Source organism: Varroa destructor, unplaced genomic scaffold (genome assembly GCF_002443255.2).
Source record: "Varroa destructor unplaced genomic scaffold, Vdes_3.0 BEIS01000006.1, whole genome shotgun sequence".
Taxonomy (NCBI): domain Eukaryota; kingdom Metazoa; phylum Arthropoda; class Arachnida; order Mesostigmata; family Varroidae; genus Varroa; species Varroa destructor.
In genome coordinates this window covers 21,673,957-21,695,082 of record NW_019211459.1, presented here as the reverse complement: position 1 = coordinate 21,695,082, position 21,126 = coordinate 21,673,957, and the positions used below count along the sequence as shown (strand labels likewise).

General features: G+C 40.1%; 1 protein-coding gene and 1 long non-coding RNA gene across 8 annotated transcripts in view; one reads left to right on the top strand and one right to left on the bottom strand.

Annotated features, from left to right (window-relative positions):
* Positions 1-19,177, top strand: part of LOC111253257 (uncharacterized) — a 63,760-nt gene extending 44,583 nt beyond the window's left edge. For 2 of the 7 annotated variants that reach the window (XM_086992480.1, XM_022812404.2), the window contains 11 exons: positions 86-272; positions 719-860; positions 1,042-1,383; positions 1,501-1,588; positions 2,184-2,257; positions 7,199-7,873; positions 8,997-9,070; positions 11,322-11,546; positions 11,690-11,903; positions 12,535-12,695; positions 13,367-19,177. In XM_086992480.1, the coding sequence (XP_086848606.1) occupies positions 86-272; positions 719-860; positions 1,042-1,383; positions 1,501-1,588; positions 2,184-2,257; positions 7,199-7,873; positions 8,997-9,070; positions 11,322-11,546; positions 11,690-11,903; positions 12,535-12,695; positions 13,367-13,654 (2,470 nt within the window). In that variant the 3' untranslated portion in view covers positions 13,655-19,177. The other 5 variants (XM_086992479.1, XM_086992482.1, XM_086992481.1 and 2 more) reach the window with 5 other exon arrangements.
* On the bottom strand, positions 11,885-16,916 carry LOC147754987 (uncharacterized). The gene is made up of 3 exons (XR_015329933.1): positions 16,785-16,916; positions 12,522-12,761; positions 11,885-12,033 (listed from the first exon to the last, which is right to left on the bottom strand). It is a non-coding gene; the product is annotated as an uncharacterized LOC147754987 (long non-coding RNA).
* Positions 19,178-21,126: the final 1,949 nt, after the last annotated feature.

The window sequence follows — 21,126 nt, the reverse complement described above, 5'->3', positions numbered from 1 at the left end:
GCTTACTCTAACAACGTGAGACATTGCGCGGGAATTCTTATACAATACAAAATACATATAGTAATTGAGCATATAATAATTAAAGGCATCGATCGCCATCGGTGGGGAAACACGGTACTGCCGAATCTAGTATCGAAGGTGCCGAAGACAAAGACCGAGTTCAGCAAAGTATGCGCGAACAAGAGCGTGATATTAGCAACAGTGAACACCAGACAGGGGTGTCGAGCTCCTTTAAAGACGTCTCGACTCCCAAAAAAGATGTTGTAACTAAAGTGAGTTACCACGCTGTTTCTTAATGAATCGACAGCGCCTTGGCTGCTTCTACTTCATTGTTTACTTGTTTGTATAAATATTTCTTATGCTTAATGTTTGAATGGTAGATCTTTAAAAACCATTTTTGTAAAAAAAACTTCCTTTGAACCTGATAAGTTCTCAGATACGAGTATTTGGTTTCCATTTAGTTCAAATATTTACCCTAGTGTTCCTAAAAAAAATCACGAGATTTACATTGATAAAATGTCAACACGCCCTTAAAACTGAGGCCTTCAGACGATTGTGAGGCTCTTACTGTAGGTAACTTGCTATCCAATACACAAATATGGCAAGATAGCTAACTAAATAAATATTTCGAGTTGTACGTCCTATACAGCTTTGGTAGCAAGGTAACTGGAAACTACCGGTGAACGATATTCTGATGTATTTTTTTCTTCTGAAATAGGAAAGTGCTGTCCCTCTAAGTGACAGAGGGGTAACTTTCGGCTTAGCAGATCAACCAGTAAGATCACAAAAGATCACGCTCGTCGACAAAATGTCAGGAAGGCTGCAGCAGACTTCGACTACAACTAAGCTGTCGGAAAAAGGTGCATTTAAATTTACATGCCACTCTGAAAAACGACTGTGCTAAGGGCAAACCTTATAGGGGTCTTTCTTGCCAACTAGTTTGTTATATTGTAATATACAGTGCAAGAATGACTAGTAGTTGGCAGTGTGATGTTCAGGTTATCACACCACAAATACCAACTTATTTGCTTTGACTATTAGGCGGGGAAACGGAGACTTTTGACACCGCTGTCAAGGACGGCAAAGAAGTTAGCAAGGATAAAAGTACACGAAAACGTCGAGCAGAGTTGCCCTCACGTAAAGCCCGAAGCCTTAGTCGGAAACGAAGTCCGGGTGAAGGTGAACCCCAGTTTGCCACTGCTACCGGACCAAATCGAGGTAGCGACACACCGAAAGCGCGAAGCGAGGAACGGGACCGGCGACCGTTTTCGTACCTAAAAAAGAACGGAGGAAAGCAAAGCTATAGCAGCAAAAAGATTGCAGATGAACATAAACAACCCACGATACAGCCGCTCCGAAGTAAGACATTGTCTGCAGCACCAGGTTAGAACCAAAGCTTGCATATCTTGTATAGAATCGAAACTGGTATAAAAACACATGTCCTTTCAAATTCTGTCTATGCGGTATTAACCCTTGAACATGTAATCTTTTTCTTTAAAGGACAACACGTCAAAGACTCAATTGGAGCAACGTCCTTTCCAAGTGGAATGGAAAATGTCGCCGGGGGTAAAAATCTTCCACCTTCGGGGTACGAGACCCTTTATAATCTCAGCTCCGCTTGATCGACACTGTCTCGACTATTAGCATTAGAACAAACACCCGAAACTAATCAATGTACATTTGTTCAGATTCTCTTGGTAGAAGACAGACTTGTGTTCCAGTTCATTCAATCATGTTTACATCTCTAACGAACAACACTTTTTGTTTTTTTTTTTTTTTTTTTTTTGTATCCATTCCCGTGTCGCGTTGTTAACATTGAAATATTTACGAAAGAGTAACCACTAACAAATGCCATTTGCGCGACGCTCGTCTTCTTGTTCGATTTTAATATGTAGCTAGGGTGACGACGCATCTGTTTGACTGGTGGATAGTTTTGTATCAGTGTGAAGAACTGACGATATCCAGTAAACAGTAATTGTTATGTGAGTTATTATGAGATAAAACGGTATCGTCACAGTCGGCCTCTTGTTACTTACTAATCGAAAACACTTCTATGCCTTTTGGATCTCCCACTGCCACGCGGTTTGATTGAACAGTGTTTACCCTTTAGCCCGGCACTAAATAGTTAGTTGGGTCGGTTCTTACAAAAGTTCTTACTGCAATTTACCTACAATTGCTTACAGTGCTGCGTTGAAAGCGCCCAAACAGGAAGTTTCATCTTCAAATGAGTCCGACCCTGCCGGAGCTGATTCTAATGGTATGTCTAATTATTTTGTCTGTATAATTTGTCTCTTTGGCTATCGTAAGCCATCAGTAAAATTTTACATAGGCAACTTTATAACTCGAAAGGTAAGAAAACGTTGGACGTAATTCGTTCAAGCTTAGAAATAAGATAAGCTATAACGCTCTACGCTTCAATTACCTGCGATAGCGCGTACTCGTCGAAACTTTAGTTATATCGACTAAAACATATATTGACGACACAGAAACATAGTGTTTTATGTACATGCAAGCTGATATTTGGGTTAGCCTGATACTATAATTCCGTCACATGGGCAAGCAGAATCAACTGGCCCCATTGATAAGACAAGAAGCTTCGGACCTGGCCAATCGAACGGATCATGTTTGGTTAGGCCGATGGTTCCTTGCGAAGAGTCAAATACAAGCTTCACCTATTAGACGATGTCCTATTAGCTGTAATAGGAGAGAATGCAGTTTCAAACAATCACGGAAAGGGCTCTCTTATCGGTAGGTTGTGAAAGTTGCCTTTTTGAAGTCCTCTTAGTGGCTTCTCGACAGAGAAGGGGTTTTGAAATGCCAGAAGCGCATTGTGACTCTAAGCAGGTTTTGTGCACGTGAACCGGTCTGTTAAATTCAAAAGGTCGCGATAAAGTCATACCATTATCACCAAGTAATCAGATTGCCCGCTTTTAATTGTCCTACCTAAATATTCATGAGTCCCTTGAAGAACTCGATATAACGGACTCGATTTATTTTTGACTAGTGTCTCGTATTAGTAGACGTTACGTCATTACGTCCGTTGCATATACTACTATTACGTTATGCTTGAGCCTACCCGACACTGTCACCGAACACAATTTTTCTACAGAACGACACCATGCATTTATCTGGTTCTTCTCTGTCTGGCAATAGCTATTTAATCATACCTCGTCCGTGCAACCGGGCAACCGTGTGGTCCGCGTAGGTTTTTGTTGAGTGAAGCTTCCTAAATTGCACGTGGAATACACCTCATCAATTTTCAACTGGCCTGCAGTCAATATACAAAACCCATTTTCTACCCAGTCTCCGTAATTTTAATATTCGGGTTACGCCTCCGTAACATGTTATATGTGAAATTCCACTTTTGGCCGATAGAGCCCTTAGATTTCAAGTTCTGCTTTTGTGAAAAGCCTTTTCGATTACTGCAATGCATTCTTATCTGTTGAGTTCCTATGTGTATGTTTACCTCCTCACTGGTCTTCAATACTCCAGGCTCCATTGTTGAAATGTTTACACCTGCGCTTTTACTGCGCTTTTGTTTTCGCGCCTTTTTGTCTGATGTCTTCACCAATCTTCAATATACTTCCGCACCGCTGTGGCCTTTGGAGGAACAAACTTGTTTGCTGAGTGGTAATGTTTGAAACTACAAGGTGTTTTTTCTTTTGAACTCATTTCCTCTGGACTTTACTTTGATCAATTTTCACCAACAAATTTCTAGACAGGGGTATTTACCAGCCAGTTGCGCTTCCTAGCGGCGCGTAGCTAAAATATTACTTAATCTCTAAATCTGTCGGATACAGTTCGATATTACGGCCACAAACAACCGTCCTGTATCAAAGTTGATTTGGTTAACTTTTGAGTACGCTGGACTACAAGCTGCCCTTCGATCTAATTCTGCAGCAAGGCTTGAAAACTTCAAGGTGTCGAACTGGCATTATTTATTTAACCACCCGCGAGTAAGTTTTTTTTTAGCTTGAAGATTTGACAAACTACTAACTTGGCAATTCTTGGTTTTGTGTAGTACAATGTAGAGTTTCCCAGATAAAGAGAGAGATAACAAGTTTATATAAAACTTGCGTATTTCCCTCTTTGATTATAATGGAATCCGTTTGTTTACTTCTGCTAACAACTAATACTCTGGGGTAGCGGATTTGTACGATTCAAAAAGGCCGCTCAACGTAGATGGATTAGGCTAATATTTTTAGGGTTAGTGTTGTTTTGCACTGGGATGAGCTAGCCTTAATATGGGCCGAAGCCGACACATTCTTACCTTTCTGCACGAGTCACTTTCTTAGACACCTATTATGCTATGCGGTTCCACTAAATACGACATAAGCTAGGGTTAGACGTGTAGTTCACGATAGCCCGGAACATTATCTACATGTTCCGGGCGATCGTGAACGAGACGCAATACTGGTAAGGCTGCTACGCTACACAGGTGGCTGTGTCCACTTTGTGCTTCAATTGAATACGTGCAAGGAAACTGTGCTACAGCTGCGCTCCGTCCTAAAGTTTCCTGAAGGTTGATCGGTGACCAACCCATGAAGTGTGTACTGTCCATTTGGGTTGGTAGATCTACAAAACACCATTCCAAGCCGCTTAAAAAAGTCATCCGGACTGTTCTAGCTATGCTAAATTCTTACAGGGGGTATACTTCTTGGACTATCCATAGATTCTGTACCACAGAATAGCATTAAAGATGTACGACACGCTCGCATCATTATTGATCCTAGCCAACGACCACAAGGCGAATGCGAAGAATATATAACACGCAGGCGGCGCACAAGATGAAAGTTATGACAATGAGTCCTATGAGAAAAAGGATATAACTGTTATTAGGGGATTAGGGGGTTTACCTTATATAAAGTCTCATATTAAGCTCGTGAACCGTAATGCGCATAAGTTGAGTGTAAGATTTGTGCGTTTTTCTATTTATTATTGTCAAAAGCAGATCATAAAATATTTCTTCAGGTAGCAGGATACGTGGAGTGTGTTAGCGGATTTGAATCGATCTTTTAAATTATAGACTAGCGAGGTTTTTGGAATATTCCAATAGGAAGGCGGCATCCATCACTACAGCAGACTAACTAATTACTGCCGCAATAGGATGATAGAACATGATGTTCTAACTGGAAACCTGCAACGGGTACAGAGAGGTCATCCAACACAGCCTCACGAGAACTCAAACAGAATAACTGTAAAAGTGTAGGTAAATTGTCGGGTACTGCTTTCTACTACGTTGAATATAACCCGTGTCTAAAATTAAAGCAGACTAATAACGTAACTGCACGGTGGCAATGGGGCTGTTAAAACATCGCAACGTAAGAGCGCGATACGTAGAGAAAAGTCACTGCGGGGGTAACTATTGCTAATAGAACTAGGGGGAAAGATTTAATGTAATGGGAGAACGCAAAGGGTACTACAGGATTTCAGCAGATTTGGAAATGAATGATGTCGGTCTGCAACAGGTTTTGTTATGGCAAATGTCCCACAAACCAAAATCCATTTATATTAGAACAGTTTGCATTAGGCTGGCTGTTCTATCAACGATTCAATTTCGCTGAATCTCCAGCAGAACGGCCAGTCCAGCTTAGCCCACATGAAATTTATTTCACGGTGCGGAACGAAGCCCATCGGGCTTCTGGGCTACATTACAAAGTCTATGTATCTGTTTGTGGGTTTATTTGGCGAACCCAAATCGATCTCTTGGAGTGATTAGATTTAATTTTGATTTGAAGCAAATCGCCAGAGATTGATTTTTTTTTGAGAAGAGCTGCCCGCAAGATATAGCCAGTTGCATGAATACGTTCTTCTGAAGAGTTCAGTTTCTTTTTCCTTATAGATCATGCTATCAATTTGAAAATACTGGTCGCTTTTTACGATTTCATTGAAAACCGTTAAGAATCTGTGAAAGACTTGTATTGAAAAATTGTGTGTCAAAGTTGTACCGAATGGGCCAAAAATTTGATCATTGCATAGTTTTTGAAAAAATATGTGACTTTTTACTTTTTTTTTATTTGTAACTTAGTGGTAAATCAATAAATTATTTTTTATCATTCGCCAAAAAATTCGCAATTGATGAAATATGAAATATTTCGATTTATTTTTCAGATGTGCCTCCACTTTTCTGGGATGGGCAGTTTTTTCCCCCACAAAGTCGCGTAATGCCAATTGATTAATCTGCAAAATTATTGATAAAATCCTTTATAGATGTTAGATTTGGAACTTGTATGGTCTGTGGTAGATTATATTTAAGTGGGATTTTGGGCAAAAGAATGTTCTCCTAATAAGCTGGCTGTTTACGTAGAGGTCCTTGTAGGGGGATTGTTTTTCGTAGTACCTAAGGCCCTTGCCGGGCTCGGTCAAAGAGCTATCTATACACGTTGCTATACGTATATATCAGTTGTAAACAAACGTCGTTCGAAGTAAATGATGCTTCACGTACGGGGAACGGCGGGAATCTTTCGGTCACCAACTGATAAGTAGCCAGCGAACTGGGTAAAATTGGAATACATGTCTTCGTGCCTAAAGTGGGCGTTTCGGTGTGAAATAAGCAGAAAGCCGAATGTTACATTTATTACACGAATCAAATCTGCCCATATTAGAACAGGCTGTATATGTACTCATATAAAAATAAAGTGATAACGTGAAGCCAACTAACTAACTGCATGATCTTCCGCTGTGCGTGGCATATCCTATTGGCTCAGGATCTAACTAAAAACTATAAAATGTGTGAAAAAGTAATACAGAATAACAATTATTATTCTCACTGACTCCGGATGTTTTCACTATGTAACAACAAACATTACACAGGAAGTTTATATAATAAAAACTACAATAACTCGATGTAGGCTGTTGATTTATTAATATTCACATAGAGATTAGATGTAAAACATCAACGAATACGCTATGTTGAACATTAGTCGATTTCATCTGAGGATCTGACGGAGATAACGTGAAATCGTTACCTTTCCGGATCGAATATCATGGATTATATACATATGATCTGCATCTGGTTGGAATGATTCTAGTAATTAAGATGATGACATGGGTTGAGTTATCTTGAAACTGTATGTTGCGTGGCCTGTTGTACGGATGTCGCGTCACTATCCAATAATAAATTGACCAAGAATCATACAAACGTTCTGCTGCATACTAAGTTTGAAATCCATGTTCGACTTCCATGGCCGACGAAAAGCTCGCGGTTTCCTTATAGATATCGCTGTCTTTTTACTGCCTCGGTACCCACGAGTGCGACCCACCTTTTTCCGTCAAAACCTGGCACGCTTTAGACCTGATGCACCCGCTGTACTGTTGTTTGATGCTTATGCCACACCCAAAACTTCTACAGTGAGATTAGCACATGGTGTCACAGCAGGTAAATCGCCACCTAGATCATCAAAGTCCCCGCGCCGTCGTCAGGTTATAACCAGATCATCCCGTGAATCGCCGAGGTCATCAGCCATGTTTCCGTATATGGTGTCTGGGGACAAGAACGTTGATCCAGAAGAACGAAGCAAGGCAGATCAAGAAAGCGATAGTAAAACCTGCCGTGCCTCCGCGGACGAAAAACATATTGTTGATGATAAAACTGTGTCGGTGCTTAATGGCAAAATGGTCACCGAAACAGCTGTCTCTGGGACAGTAAAAGGCGTCAGCTCTGCTAAAGCGGCGAGGGACTCTCGGCAAAGCCCGACGATGTCCAAAGCTAAGATTGTTACGTCAACTCAAACAGAAGAGTGCAAAGAACGAATTACAGAAGTTCACGTTAAAGAAGTAGAAACCTTCAGCAGTGTAAAGACCCATGAACAGACCCGCGAAGAAATTGTCACTGTAGAGTGGAAGCCTCAGGGGCTCGGTCGCTCGAAACCATGTAAGTAACTGACCATAAGTTCCATTCTTAAATTAGTTACCGTATCTGTACGATATCTAGAATAGTAAGCAGACGTGCTAGCCAGGGCTAAAATTTGTATGGAATATTATTTAACACAGCGAAATGTACATAACCTTCAAGAATTAGAAACGTATGCAAGTAAATAAACATTGTACTTTATAGTTTCACCATAGTTGTAACGGACCTTTAGCAGTTCTGTAACTTCTCTGCAAATCCATTTAGTATGAGATTTACCTGTTGTTTTTCTGTTCGCTATCGTAAATGAAAATCCCAATTGGCCTTTGTTTCAAGGTGGCAAAAGGTGGTGCGATACGAACAAACTGCCGTGTACAGTCTAGCTTGATCAGAACATCCTTTAAGGTAACGATGCTTTGGCCTTTTTATCTTTTCCAAAAATGTCGCAAAAAAACTCGGATCTGCACAGGCGTCACTCTAGACTACCTCTGAGTCTACAGATTCGATACAACTGTAGCCCTTGGACCCATACGGTGAAGCAATCGGACGCTGAGTCAGTTTAAACCCGAAAAAAAAGTACTTAAACGGCAGCTTTACGAAATTATTTAGATCTATTCTATCTCTATTGTAGACGAATACGTAGCAAAAGGAATATACCCAATGAACTCGCATATACTGTCCGCAACTGGACCAAGATATAGAAACCTTTTAAGACAATTTCTTAGCGTTATTGAGCAAGGTCATAGAACAACTGGCGATCAATTCATGCAGAAGTGCAATACCGATCTAGCAGCTGTGGGCTCTCGCACCACCTTCACCGTCTAATTCTCACAGTCGTATTAATGTATTCACTCTTTCTTGGACAATTGCTGTTTTGACCGTTGGGGCTAGAAATTCGGAAAGCACATAACAATTTTATTTCGTATGAAAATATTTGAATGAAGATTTAACTTACCGTTGCAACTTCAGTGGCATAGATGTAAGTTAGGACTGTCCAATATTAACCAGTTGAAAAGGCGAAGCACTGAGCGTAACAGATAGAACTATGAGTACAACGGCTGGTTGAAGAAGAGTGACTTTTTTGACAAAATATCCCACCTAATTTTATACGTGTTGTTATTGTTGTCGATTTTTGTCGCGATTCCAGCCGACATCGAACGGACTGTTAACAGGGAACAGGGAAATAATGAAAAAACATCAAGTACTGAACACGAACCTCATGTAAGACCTTTACTTTAGTTAGAATAAATGTTTCCACACACTTCATATGTACATGACACTCTGCTAGCTACGGCCTCGACCGTTGCGAGCCTATCGTCTTTCTCGTTCGCATAATATAATGATCCGTCACTCAGATGATCTCTTCCGCCTTTTTGCTACGTGGTCCAACGGAAGTTGCTGTAGATAGAGACGAAAGAGACGAGAGATTGGTGACGAATACCCTTTCGTTGGTCTTCGCCATCGCATATTATCCAACAGCTTACCTAGCGTAAGGTGTTTTCATCTCGAGTCGCTTGCAGTGGTCCGTTGCAGGCTACTCAAGACTTATATTAGGCTAACAACGTCTCGGTTAAGTACAACGATTATGTAGATATTATATGGGATTATATATAGCCAACAAATAAGGTCGTTAAGTCGTCGAAATTAAGTTCGATCGTTTCGTTCAAGGGATCAGGAGGGGTTTGCAGGAACGCTCTGAAGCAATATGTAATTTCATTTAATGCCTGAAGCTGTACTTAGGGCAAACGTAGTTGGTCTAATATAAATCTAGAGTGCCATTCACTTCTTATCCATTTGTCCTGTATGGCATGGCGATTGGTTAGGAACTATGCTAAGTCTGCGCGTCTGTGGATTCATTTAAGCTTGCAAACCATTGTTATTAGAATAATTGATACGGGGGTTTAAGCAAAGCAAAGCAAAGGATTTGGGAATCGTTTTAATTTTTTTCGACTTTTCCGAAATACTCGCACGTACTTGTTTTCAGTGGTAACTTATGATTGCTTATTCTGGAAATTCTATTATTAGGAAAATCCAATTCGAAATTTGCGTCCAGCCGACAAATAAAAATTTGCTAGAGCGAAATACATCTAATTTCTATCAGAGCGAGCGGCAAACTAATTTTCAACGTCGCGCGAATTAAATGAGTGCTACAGCCTCATCTGCTTTAGGTCTGTCCCCTGTGACGACGTGTGCAGCCTGGTGGCACGCTACCAGTGCGAACTGGTATGCAGCAAGGAGGAACTGCGTGAATGAAATTCTGTGCTTCTTATCCTAAACTTTTGCGTCACACGAAGAACTTGAGCCGGATGGTGTATTCCATCTAAGGTTTTTTTTAGAATAAAAAAAAATTATTGCGTAATGACAAGGGATCCTACAGTAATTCCCGTCAGCGTACCTGAATTGTTGCACTCAGCTGCGTGTTATTGGTTAAACAGAATGAAAACTATTCTACCAGTTTTTGTATTTACTTGTTTAAGTTAACAATGCTGTACAAGCCTGCTGCAGTATATGTGCGGAATGAATTTTGCCTTTAGTCTTTAGACACAAACCTTAGCAGTGTTTGTTCGGGGCCCCTAGAAATCCACCTCTGCCTTTTACACCCAAACTGCGATAATGCCCATACTCACATACGGCTGTTACGAACCGCATGGGATGCAAGACCGGTTTTTATCGTCGTATTCAACGGGGCTAGAATTTGCACCATCAGCACTCACCTTCAATGTTACAACCTATCTAGCTAAAAGACATGCGTGAGCTGACGATTTCGGGTGACAAATCATTGGCACTCAATATAAAGCATATATATTCAAATTAAGGATGGGCACATTATATCATGGTACATTTGTATCGATGAGGTTAATTCAAGGGGCGGTACTGCTACACCCTATGACGTTGCTGTCGTGACATTTGTCATTTTGCGAACAAATGCATCAGTATAACTTTTTTCGAAAAAAATATGTGGTACTCTAAAGGACTCCGATAAACACAAACCTCAGGTAGTCATGGGTTTTGTATTTGAGTTAGCTGTAGTTGGGTTCGAAATGTTTTGCACAGGTCAGCATAATGTGAGCACGAATGTCTCACGAATTCGATAAGGAAATTGAAAAAAAAATATAGAGTAACATATTTTACTAAGTTATCTTTATAGTTATCGCCATTAGACCGGGTTGGTGCTGACAGAGATAGAGTCAAGAAACCCTCAGATAAGGATTTGTAAGATAAAAAAACATGAATATTTCAAACATTCGGTGGCCTACTCAATCCAGTCCTGTCATTTGGAAATTATCCCGGTTATATCTGGTATCGAGCTCCAAATCTCAGCAGCTGGATTTCTAAAATTCAAAACACCTATTACAAATCCAACTTGAAGGGTTAATCTTTCAAAAATCAAGGCTTTACAATTATTTCGCAAAATTTTTATTCTTTAACCCACATTTATACGTACTGCTAGAATCTCGAATCAAACTTAAAGGTGCAGCTGCGTCGGACGGCAGCCAAGGTTGAAAGCACGTCCTGTGCCATAGGTGACGATGTAACTCATCCTCAAAAAGTCGATATCTCGAAGGAGCGCGATCAGTTGAGTAGGTCGCCCGGTTCGACAGCTACCTCTCCAGGCCTTGGTCCAACAATAACCAGTTCAGCCCGTCGGAAACGAGCTCAGTGGAACAAAAGTGGAGAAATTACTATCATGCCGATGGTACGCACCGGTTACAATGCTATACTTAGTTTGTACTCTTTCATCTAACGTGTTATAAAATCAAGTCAAAGAGTATTATCAACGGAAAAACGCATATAGCCTTTTAATTAGCAAACAAAACTATTAATATTTGCATGTATTAGGGTTCCGACGAACTTGAAAGTCTGGAGCACCAGGAAGCCGTCGATGGTGCGGCTGCTGGACTCAGTGGCGGCCCCGCGGAAACGCTCGATGCGGCGAAATCAATTGGAGAAGCAGCAGTAGGTGAACGTAACAGCGACACGAAATCCAAAGAATCTTGCAAGATACGATCATCTGAGAGTCGCTCCTCAGCAAAGATCGTTCGTGGTATCCTTGGTGAGTGTGGCCATTCGCTATGAAAAGGCTTCCATAAGTACGACGCTCGTAGAACTTCGTAATTTTTCGCAGAGCGAAATCTCTGATTTTCAAACTGCTTGCTTTTAGCGCCATGTATAAATAGGTTTCACTGAGATCAATAAAACAATGTGGATTCGATAGTGGCCACGTTAGTAACTTACATTTAGCACAGCCGATATAAAGTTAGCACGTACGCGTGGTGTCTTGGTGGACGATTAAGTTAAATATTTATTATTTACATTCAATCTACGGACAGCTTTCAAACACGTACTTCAACCGTGCCCAACCATAATGACTGATCCTGAGAAAAGATTTTGTTTCTAGAACTAAGCGTAGAAATGCTCAAAGTTCTTTTAAACATGACCGCCAATGGTCGATTTAATGTCAATCCTTTTATCCAATAAAAGCAATTTAGATTGTGTCAAATTTGCTGCACAACGAGATGCATATGATGCTTAAGAATGCATCTATTATTCTTCTGTGTCAAACGTCTCCTGTTTAAAATTTCAGCGGACTTCTCGCAAAAATCTATTTACGTATTATATAATGCTCCACACATAATATGGTTCCTATGCTACAAAACTTATTTTGGCTTACTATGTGCTTCCAGGCGATGACGTCAATCCCGATGATTTAGTAACGCTTGAGATGGTCCCCAGCAATAGTGAAAGCGGAGCGTCTCAGAGTGGCGCTGCCAGTCAAAGGCATAAATCTCTCGTTCGAACCATTAAAGTCAGGGACATTCTTGAAGCCGCCGACAACGAAGACCTCGTAAGATATCAACTAGTCGAGCTACCGACATTTCTTTCCGTATCTTAAAGTTCGTTTTTGTCAACACTGAAAGTTGGCACGTTTGTGGCAGAACTTGAGCAGTTATTATCAAATCATAACATGGCAAATTCTCGTAGTGTCTACGAGCTATCCGAAGCTGTCGGCAGGATGCATTATATCTATCAATAGAAACATTATATAGCCATTTGTGATAATTCACATTTCCTTCACTTAGTCTATCCACAAATGCATCTGTCTTAAAAATAGTCCATCGTCCGATAACGGAAATATGGCCCGCTCGCTCTTAGCGGTGCCGCCAACATAAGATGCGATCCGTATCGGTCACAGCACGTTATAATCCTTCTTAGGCGGTTTTATAATCCAGCACGGTGATCATTCGTTTCCAGCTAGTATCAAGAACACGTTGGCCTTTCTTGCTAACGTCCATAAGCACTAATACGTTTATGTTGCTTTTTTGTTCTTACAAGAAATATGACGTTTGCAACAGTCGGTCGTAATCCTGAATTCAGCCTATCCAGTTACAGTGGCTGAAAACACTAAGGACTAACATACGAATACAACAAGGAATAACATACTGTTATAAGTAACAATTTTTGGAGAAAACCGATACTATATATATATATATACATATATATGTATATTACTTGTAGGTTATCCGACAGGCAGAACTGCGAGCTTCTAATGTCCCCACTCCGCCGTCCTCCACGACGCCGGTAGGATCCTCAGGCTCGGATGAAGAGATGGTCGAATTTATTGTTCGACACGGCCGAGAAAAGAATATCTTTTGGCTACCGGCGTCTAGGATTACGCAGGACCGAAAATGGCAGGTCACGTTCGTTGTGGCAAAAACTACAGGAAACAATAACAATAATAGTACGAACACTGGTCCCTCTACCGTAGAGAAAACACCTGTTGCAGTCACTGCCAAGACAACGTAGATAAATTATAACCATGAAATTGTGCCCGACTTAGGCGTAATAGCTGGTCTCATTGTCTGTAGCATTGAAACAGCATCGTTTAAACCACTTGAGGAAATATCATTGGCTGATGAATTGGTAATAACTTATTTCCTAATTAAAATCATGATATTTGATTATGGAATAAGACCTAACTACCGACGCTAAATATTTAGGCATTGAAGTTGACCTTCCACGCTGAACTATTTTTTTTTTGTATATGTTTAAAAACGAGTAAAATCACGCATACGAGATGAATAGGCAACGTAGTTCATAGCAAGATTATTCAAGGACACATAGAACTGTTTGAGGCCTAGTCTGAGGTACTGAAACAAGAAGATCATCGGACAGTGTAGACTGTGCGGCAGCTATCGCAAAAGTTTTTGTGTAAGAGCACGCCTTATTACATAAAACATTCATTGTATTTATTCTAGAAGCTGACTGCAGCACCGTGTAACGATTAGCCGCGGTCCCGCCTGGGAAAACAAAATACATACTAGTTTTATTGGTTCCTTTTTTCTTAAGCATGAATCATTGCTTATCCGTGAGACGGTACATCTATGGCCACAATTGCACGTATGTGTTCGTAGTCCTTCATGCAAAGCATAATTTTCTTCCGCAGATGGCGTGTGTGCATTCGCAAGCCGCTAAATAAGCTTTTTATGTAGGAAAATAAACCCAGTCAACCATGTACCAGCGCAAATAACCGTTTGGTGACTCAATCTATTGGGTTGTAGGAAAGATTTTGCTAGTTAGATTGAAGTAACGTGTCCCAGGTTAATATCCCCGGATCGACATCAATGTCGTTTAAAGCTGAGATCTGATAGTACTAGACGAGCTAGCGTATTAGAATACTAAAAAGAATATTCAGACTAAGTAAAACGCCTCGCAGACAAGTCAGGTTTCTACAAAAACTTGTTACGCTTTAGAGTTTACTATGACAAAGGCAAAATGCTACTTAGATCAGTATAAAAAATTTTTGGAAAAAAAATTTGGGACGTTATGGCCAAGTTGCGTCACCGAAAAAATAAACAGTCTAAAGATGTCTCTGTCGCTTTCTTTCTGGGAGTTTTCATGTGAAAGATGTCTCTTGTAGTGGTTGGCAAGTTGCGGAAAAAGTTGACTAAACACTATCGTTTGACTAAATATCCACCACCTTTTTACAGCTTTTAGACCATTTAAAAAAAAATGGCTACAAAAAGAAGCACATTAATTGATGCAAGAGTATTTACCTGCTCGTACTTCTGCCTCCGATAGCCTACAAAAGCCAACCAAGCTGACCAGTGTCTAAAGGTATTGATCACAGATGATGGAAAGTAGATCACATATGTGCAAAAAAATGTGTGCTCCAGGGCCTCTGGCAAAGCTTGGACTGACGCCGGTGATCCTGATAGAAGTGATGGGTGAAGCTGTTTTTGGTGGCCTAATGCGACGATTGGTTTGGATCTCTGCTATCAACGACTAACAAAATTACAACAAGCTATTGAAAACAAATCAAGTGAAGCTAGTAAACAGAAAAAAACATGCCATCCGATAATTAAGGGAATTTGCATAGAAAATTCTGAAGTACCGGCTGTATAGCCCGGATCTTGTACTATCAGACTATCATCTGTTCCGCTGTCTGCAGAACCTCCTTAATGGGTTAGTTTTAATTCCAATAATGGGATCCAAAAATTACAATCATACGGCCAAAACTTACACATGATGTACCGAAGAGGTGTTAGAAAATTTAGTTCAGTACTATTGCAGCACTCACTCTGGTCACGCCATTACGGCTAACCATGCCTCCCACTAAGTACAACTTGAGTACGGTCAGGTAACTTGAGTTAACGTCATTCAAGCATTGCTGTTCGTCTGTAATAGGTGCAAGGACGCAACGCCAAAAACAACCGGAAATATATTTCGATGTAATGACGGCAGCATATGCAAAAACAATCGTTGAGCTACTTTCAAGTAGCCAAAGTTATCATTAATTATTCTTGGTTCTCATTTGAATTTTGGTCGAACGCATCTTTGAACTGATAAAGCAAAACTCATTTGAATCGCCCCCATTAAGAACCTTGTAAATAAGTAAAACATATTTTACAGTTAGGACTTATTCCTCCCTGGATTCTGAACTATGGTAGAAATAGGACAAAATATCCATGCGAAATTTCTGCTGAAAACCATTCAGCTTTGTTCAATGTTCGAACTTCCTTCCCTGTTTTGTATTTTATTTATTTACCACGTGCATATCAGGCCTTCCAGCTTTAAGTCAAATATATATTTACTATATGTGCGCAGTATGTGTGGCAATTATCGGGAAAGCCATCCTATTTAACTGTTATCCAGACAGACCGAATAATGTTATAAAGACTGACCACATTTGATGGGCAGTAGAGTAATGATTTTAACGATTCAGAAAAGCTAAAATCCCAACGTTCCCTATAGCCCGGCCTTCCTAGCATTAAATACCATGTAGAATCGGAGTACGCGTTATGGCCTAATTCTGCCTAATATTGCACGAACATATTTAGGCAAGAAAGTAGTCCCATAGACTAGATATATCACTAAAAGTAAACATAAAAATAGACTGATAACGCTTTCATTCTTTCCCGGCACCCTGAAGAATCCATCTAAAGATATCACAAAGCTGCATAATTATTCGGTCTCAATGTAAATGTACGTCGCATATGTTTGGGTATTACCCTTGTGCTGTGTCGGCCGGGTACGAAGCAATAGGTCAAAACATTTCGTTCCTAAAGGTAGAATTGCGGCCGAGAGAACGTCGAATCGATATTATGGAACTGGCGTCAGGCCAAATAAAATGACAGTAGTAGTAATCAAATGAAAGATAAACTTCTGTTTAGGTAGATGCATCAATTTGGCAGGCACGACAGATTTATGAAAACGTAAGTGGAGCATAAGTAGGACTTTACGTCTCTTAAAATGTATGTATCCTTGATGCTTACGCAAGTCGCATAATGTATCTAGGCGACGTGTGGCGAGAATCGAGCCCGTTATGTGGGGTTAATACGACCGTTAATCAGTTTCGACTTTCGCCTAGGTTGTCGGTGACATTGATAACTGAACTGAGGTTCTTTGAAGAACTGAACTTTAATGAAATACGTACGTGTGGAGAGGACGGGCTCACAAGAAATACGCAATGTAGTCAATTAAAGCACGTAGACCTAGGTTAGACAGTGCCATCTGAAGGTTTACCTATTACAATGGCTCGAATCAATAGGGTTTGGCAGCAAACCTACGTTGAATCTCGACCTGAATTTAACCGTCGAGTGTAGCCAATTTATACACGCTCAAACTCACCGGTAGACGCAGAATCTTTAATATTACCTAATTACGCCACCTCATCGCTATTACTAGCATTACTGTTATTAGTAAATGATTTTGCACATTGACGATAGTATATGATAAAAGCAATCGTTTCTTTACAATATATGTATATATATATATATATATATATATATATATATATATACACATATATAAAATGCGGTCATCTCGGCATTGCAGTCTGAATGATTACAAAATGACACTGCCAGAGAATCTTGACAAATATAATAACATAGAGAAAACATCTATTTAGAGTATTGAAATATACTCGGCTTTAATCGTGTCCCATCGGTGCATAATAGTAGTTTAGAAAAAAACGTCTATGCTTTTATCCTTTTTTGCCGAACAATGCTCCTAGAATAGATCAAAATAAGAAAACAAGAATGAGACGTTCGTGCGCTTTCACAGACTCAGCTTCTGAGCCCGATACAGCGCTGGCTGAAATCAGAACTTCTACTAACTAAATTACAGTTCATTTTTCAGGCTCCATTGGCTTAGAGCTGATGGCCTCAAATCTGTTTTCGTTGTAGAAGCAATGGAAGTACACATATCCAACAAAACAGTTTTCATGTACTATTCAAGATATGTCACTGTATGCAGTTTTGTGCTTCTGCGTTCTATCGTATCATAAAGTCTGATCAATTCTTCATCGATATTGAGCCAATGTAGCCCTAGTGAGGGTAATATTGTACAGGCTTTACTACAGTGTGGGTAAATTCTTACCCCGTAGCATGTTTTCGTGCCTCACGTCTGCTACCGGAGCCGTTAGGCACTAGCTCAGGCGTTCGGCTTTTAACGTTTTGGCCTGGACTCGAACTTAGGCCCCCACATGTCTTTTAAGTTTAGCGGACAAACACACTACCTACAGAGTTAGCTAAAACGAACTTTTTTGTACGATCATCTGTTCATCAGGCACGACATACGAATCACTTCTAATTAGTTTATTCATGCTATATCGAGTAAATGGAGTCGAGTGATTCAGAAATCGATGCACTAACGGATATCTGTACTGAATATCTGTTGATGTACGATACGCCAAATGCAAATTGTTACAGACTTATCCATGTCAGGAGTATCATTGTCGATGTGGCCATAAATTACTACCATTATCTTCTCGCACTGTACCCTAAAATGATAGTAGATTTTTGTCATCGGCGCCAGGAGGTATGTGTCGATCATTTTGTAATCATTCGCAAAGGCTATCAAAAAATACATTTATAAGTTGTTCACATACTACTAGATTCAAAGTTAATTCATGTTGTTTTTGTTATGCGTCGTCTGCTACCCTATGTGGCGTTTTTCCTGTTTCGGTTTTTCTAATATCTAGTATTATCTATCAGTTTAAATGGGTTCCTCTATTGATCCTTCTAGTATTTCAAACGGGCACCCAATTATAAACAACATAGATAACCTATCCATTGTTTACCCGGTGACATTTTGTCATCCCGAAATCGTCACGGTGCATAGTTTATTCATCTAACGACACCATTTGTCCCTCTGTAATGCTAATAAGCACCTTATATCAACAAGCAAGCTATACAACATGGATCTAGCATGATTGTTCCAGTTTTGTAGAGATCTCTTTTTTTAACTATAACATAACATATACATAACGTTTCCTCAAGATTAATTTTTGTCAGGCATAGTAATAAGGACTTCGGAAATATACGCGTGTATATGTAAATACGAATACAGCCGTGCACAAGGCAGGTGCTCCGTAGCTGCATGTTCATAGAGTTGACAGCGAAACTATTAATGCCATAAGCACCTACAAAATCGACTTTGAAACGCTACAAGCAGCGTGCATGATATATACATATCATGCATGCTGCCTATAGACACAAGATACAAGAGATGGAGCTGCACACGAAGTAAAGATTCTCCAATCGATTTCAGCCTCAATCAAAACACAGACAACAGAATGAGGATGTTTCTTTCATAGCACGTAAATTAGTCGACCAATATGGAGACGTGGTAATTGTACGAGTGACAAACATCAATAGTAACCATAGCATTATGTGTTTCTAGTTGAACAACGCCACCCATAGTGTAATGATGAAAAAAGACAGAATAAAAACAATGCTTAACATACGATGTTAATCGAATGTGCCTTGTAATCTCGAAGTATTGTATATGTATAATATAAAGAGTGGCCTTGAAAACATCGTCAAAGTTGTTTATCATATTGTCTCATACAAATTTTTGACTACTGTAAGTGCAATAAGTATGGCAACTGGCTGGAAGGGAGTTGTTTTCCCGTCTGGAGATATGCTCTACCGCGTCGGCGAACGAATATACGAAGCAGAGACAATGGCACTCTCCAGCGTCGTCAAAAGGAAGTTTTTTCTCCCATCGCTTGTCACTTACAATCTGGAACTTGCACTCCGATCGACCTCTTTCGTAATTAAATTCTAGGTACCTGAATGGTCTGCTCAATGCTCTGCCTCTTCAGTAGCGGCGAAGCAGACGACAGCGACCTCCAGCGCTCCACCACGGCCGCGCAGTGGACAAAAAACGCCCTCTAGCGTCGTCGTTTCTTTGCGGCGATTGACAAACTGACGACAACAACGGCGCCAACAATTGCGCTATCTAACGATACTCCTGCGCTCGGAAACGGCGTACTTTAAAGTTTTCACAAAGGCACTTCTAATTCCAGCAGGCAAGCAAGACGGAAGGCCTTACATGTGCCTAGCTAGCACGTCACATTTTGGCTGTCTATCGGCGGCGACACCGCTATCATCAAAGCAAAATAAATGTTCCGTCGATTCGCGCCTCGTGTAATTGTGTCGCAAAATCGTAGAGCTTGCGCAAAAGATTACTGCAGTATTGTAGAAATCCTGCTTTTATGACCCAATGTAAACTTGAATATAAAAAACTACTGAAATTATCTTTTAGTTCGAATCAAACGATTTTGATCGATCTAAATTAAGTGCCAGAATGCACTTTAAATAATGTCTAAATCGTTAACGTTCAAGGTGTCATAGCTTTCAAATCAGTTTGATTTGAAAGTGATAGATTCATAACTATGGTTCGCTATGGCCGTCAGCCAATCGACACGAAAAGTTCTGCCTCAAAATTGTACGATGCTGACCCGATGTTATTCCAATGTTATTCCTAAATGTTATTCCAAGTTGAAAGTTCGGTTCTACTGTTGTTCTACTGTTTAGGGTTGACTATTCATTTTATAAAGAAATTGCCGTTTCGATTTGAAAGATCTTAATCGCAAAAACACTGAAATGAAGAAGAGCAGCAATCAACCCAACATAACCGCAATGAACGTTGGCCAAAATAACAATTAAAAGCCTTTCAACTTCCATTTATATTTCCCAAATGTTGATACTGCGCTGCTGGCAAAACGTAGCATGTCCCTTAACGAGCAAGCTGGCAGTATGCAGTTTTTCGATTGCCGGATGAGCAAATATAGCCGACATCATGACGATATTCCCCCAATTGAAAATAACATTCTAGCTACTTGACGCAAAGAAGAGGGGAGTGGAAAATGAGAAAATATAACATCAAGAGAACATGTTTTAATCAGAGGATGATCGCCAATGAACATCTTCCAACACCGTAACAAGCGGGACCATATTTTGGGACAGCTTTTGAAGAAATATAAATAACACCAAAGGAAAAACACACACACATATATATATATATATATATATATGAGTGTGTATGTTTTTCCAATTTTCTTTTCACGGGTATAGAGAAGGATGTAAAACACCTGTAACTCAGGTACCGCAAGGACCGTTAGGTTAGGGACATTCAGGTGAATGTCCAGCTGGTTTGTATGTTGCTATTTTACTCGCATACTCAATCACTGTAAAAGCTCTAAAGATGTCGTCCTGCAACGATCAATTGCCAGTAACAATTCGTTTTGACAACACGCTACTTCACGTAGCCGCAAAATGCAATGATATTTCTGACAATAGCTTTCCGAATTGGAAAAGAAACTTGGCGTTGAACAATTTACACGATTTAACTGTACTCATACCCATCACAAATTTCGAGTCGTTACAAAAAATTGTTAGCATGAACAAAAGACAACGAAAAAATCAGCCACAACTTTTTTACTTTTTAGTACTTAAAAAAAAATAGATGCACTTATCGCAGAGTCAAAT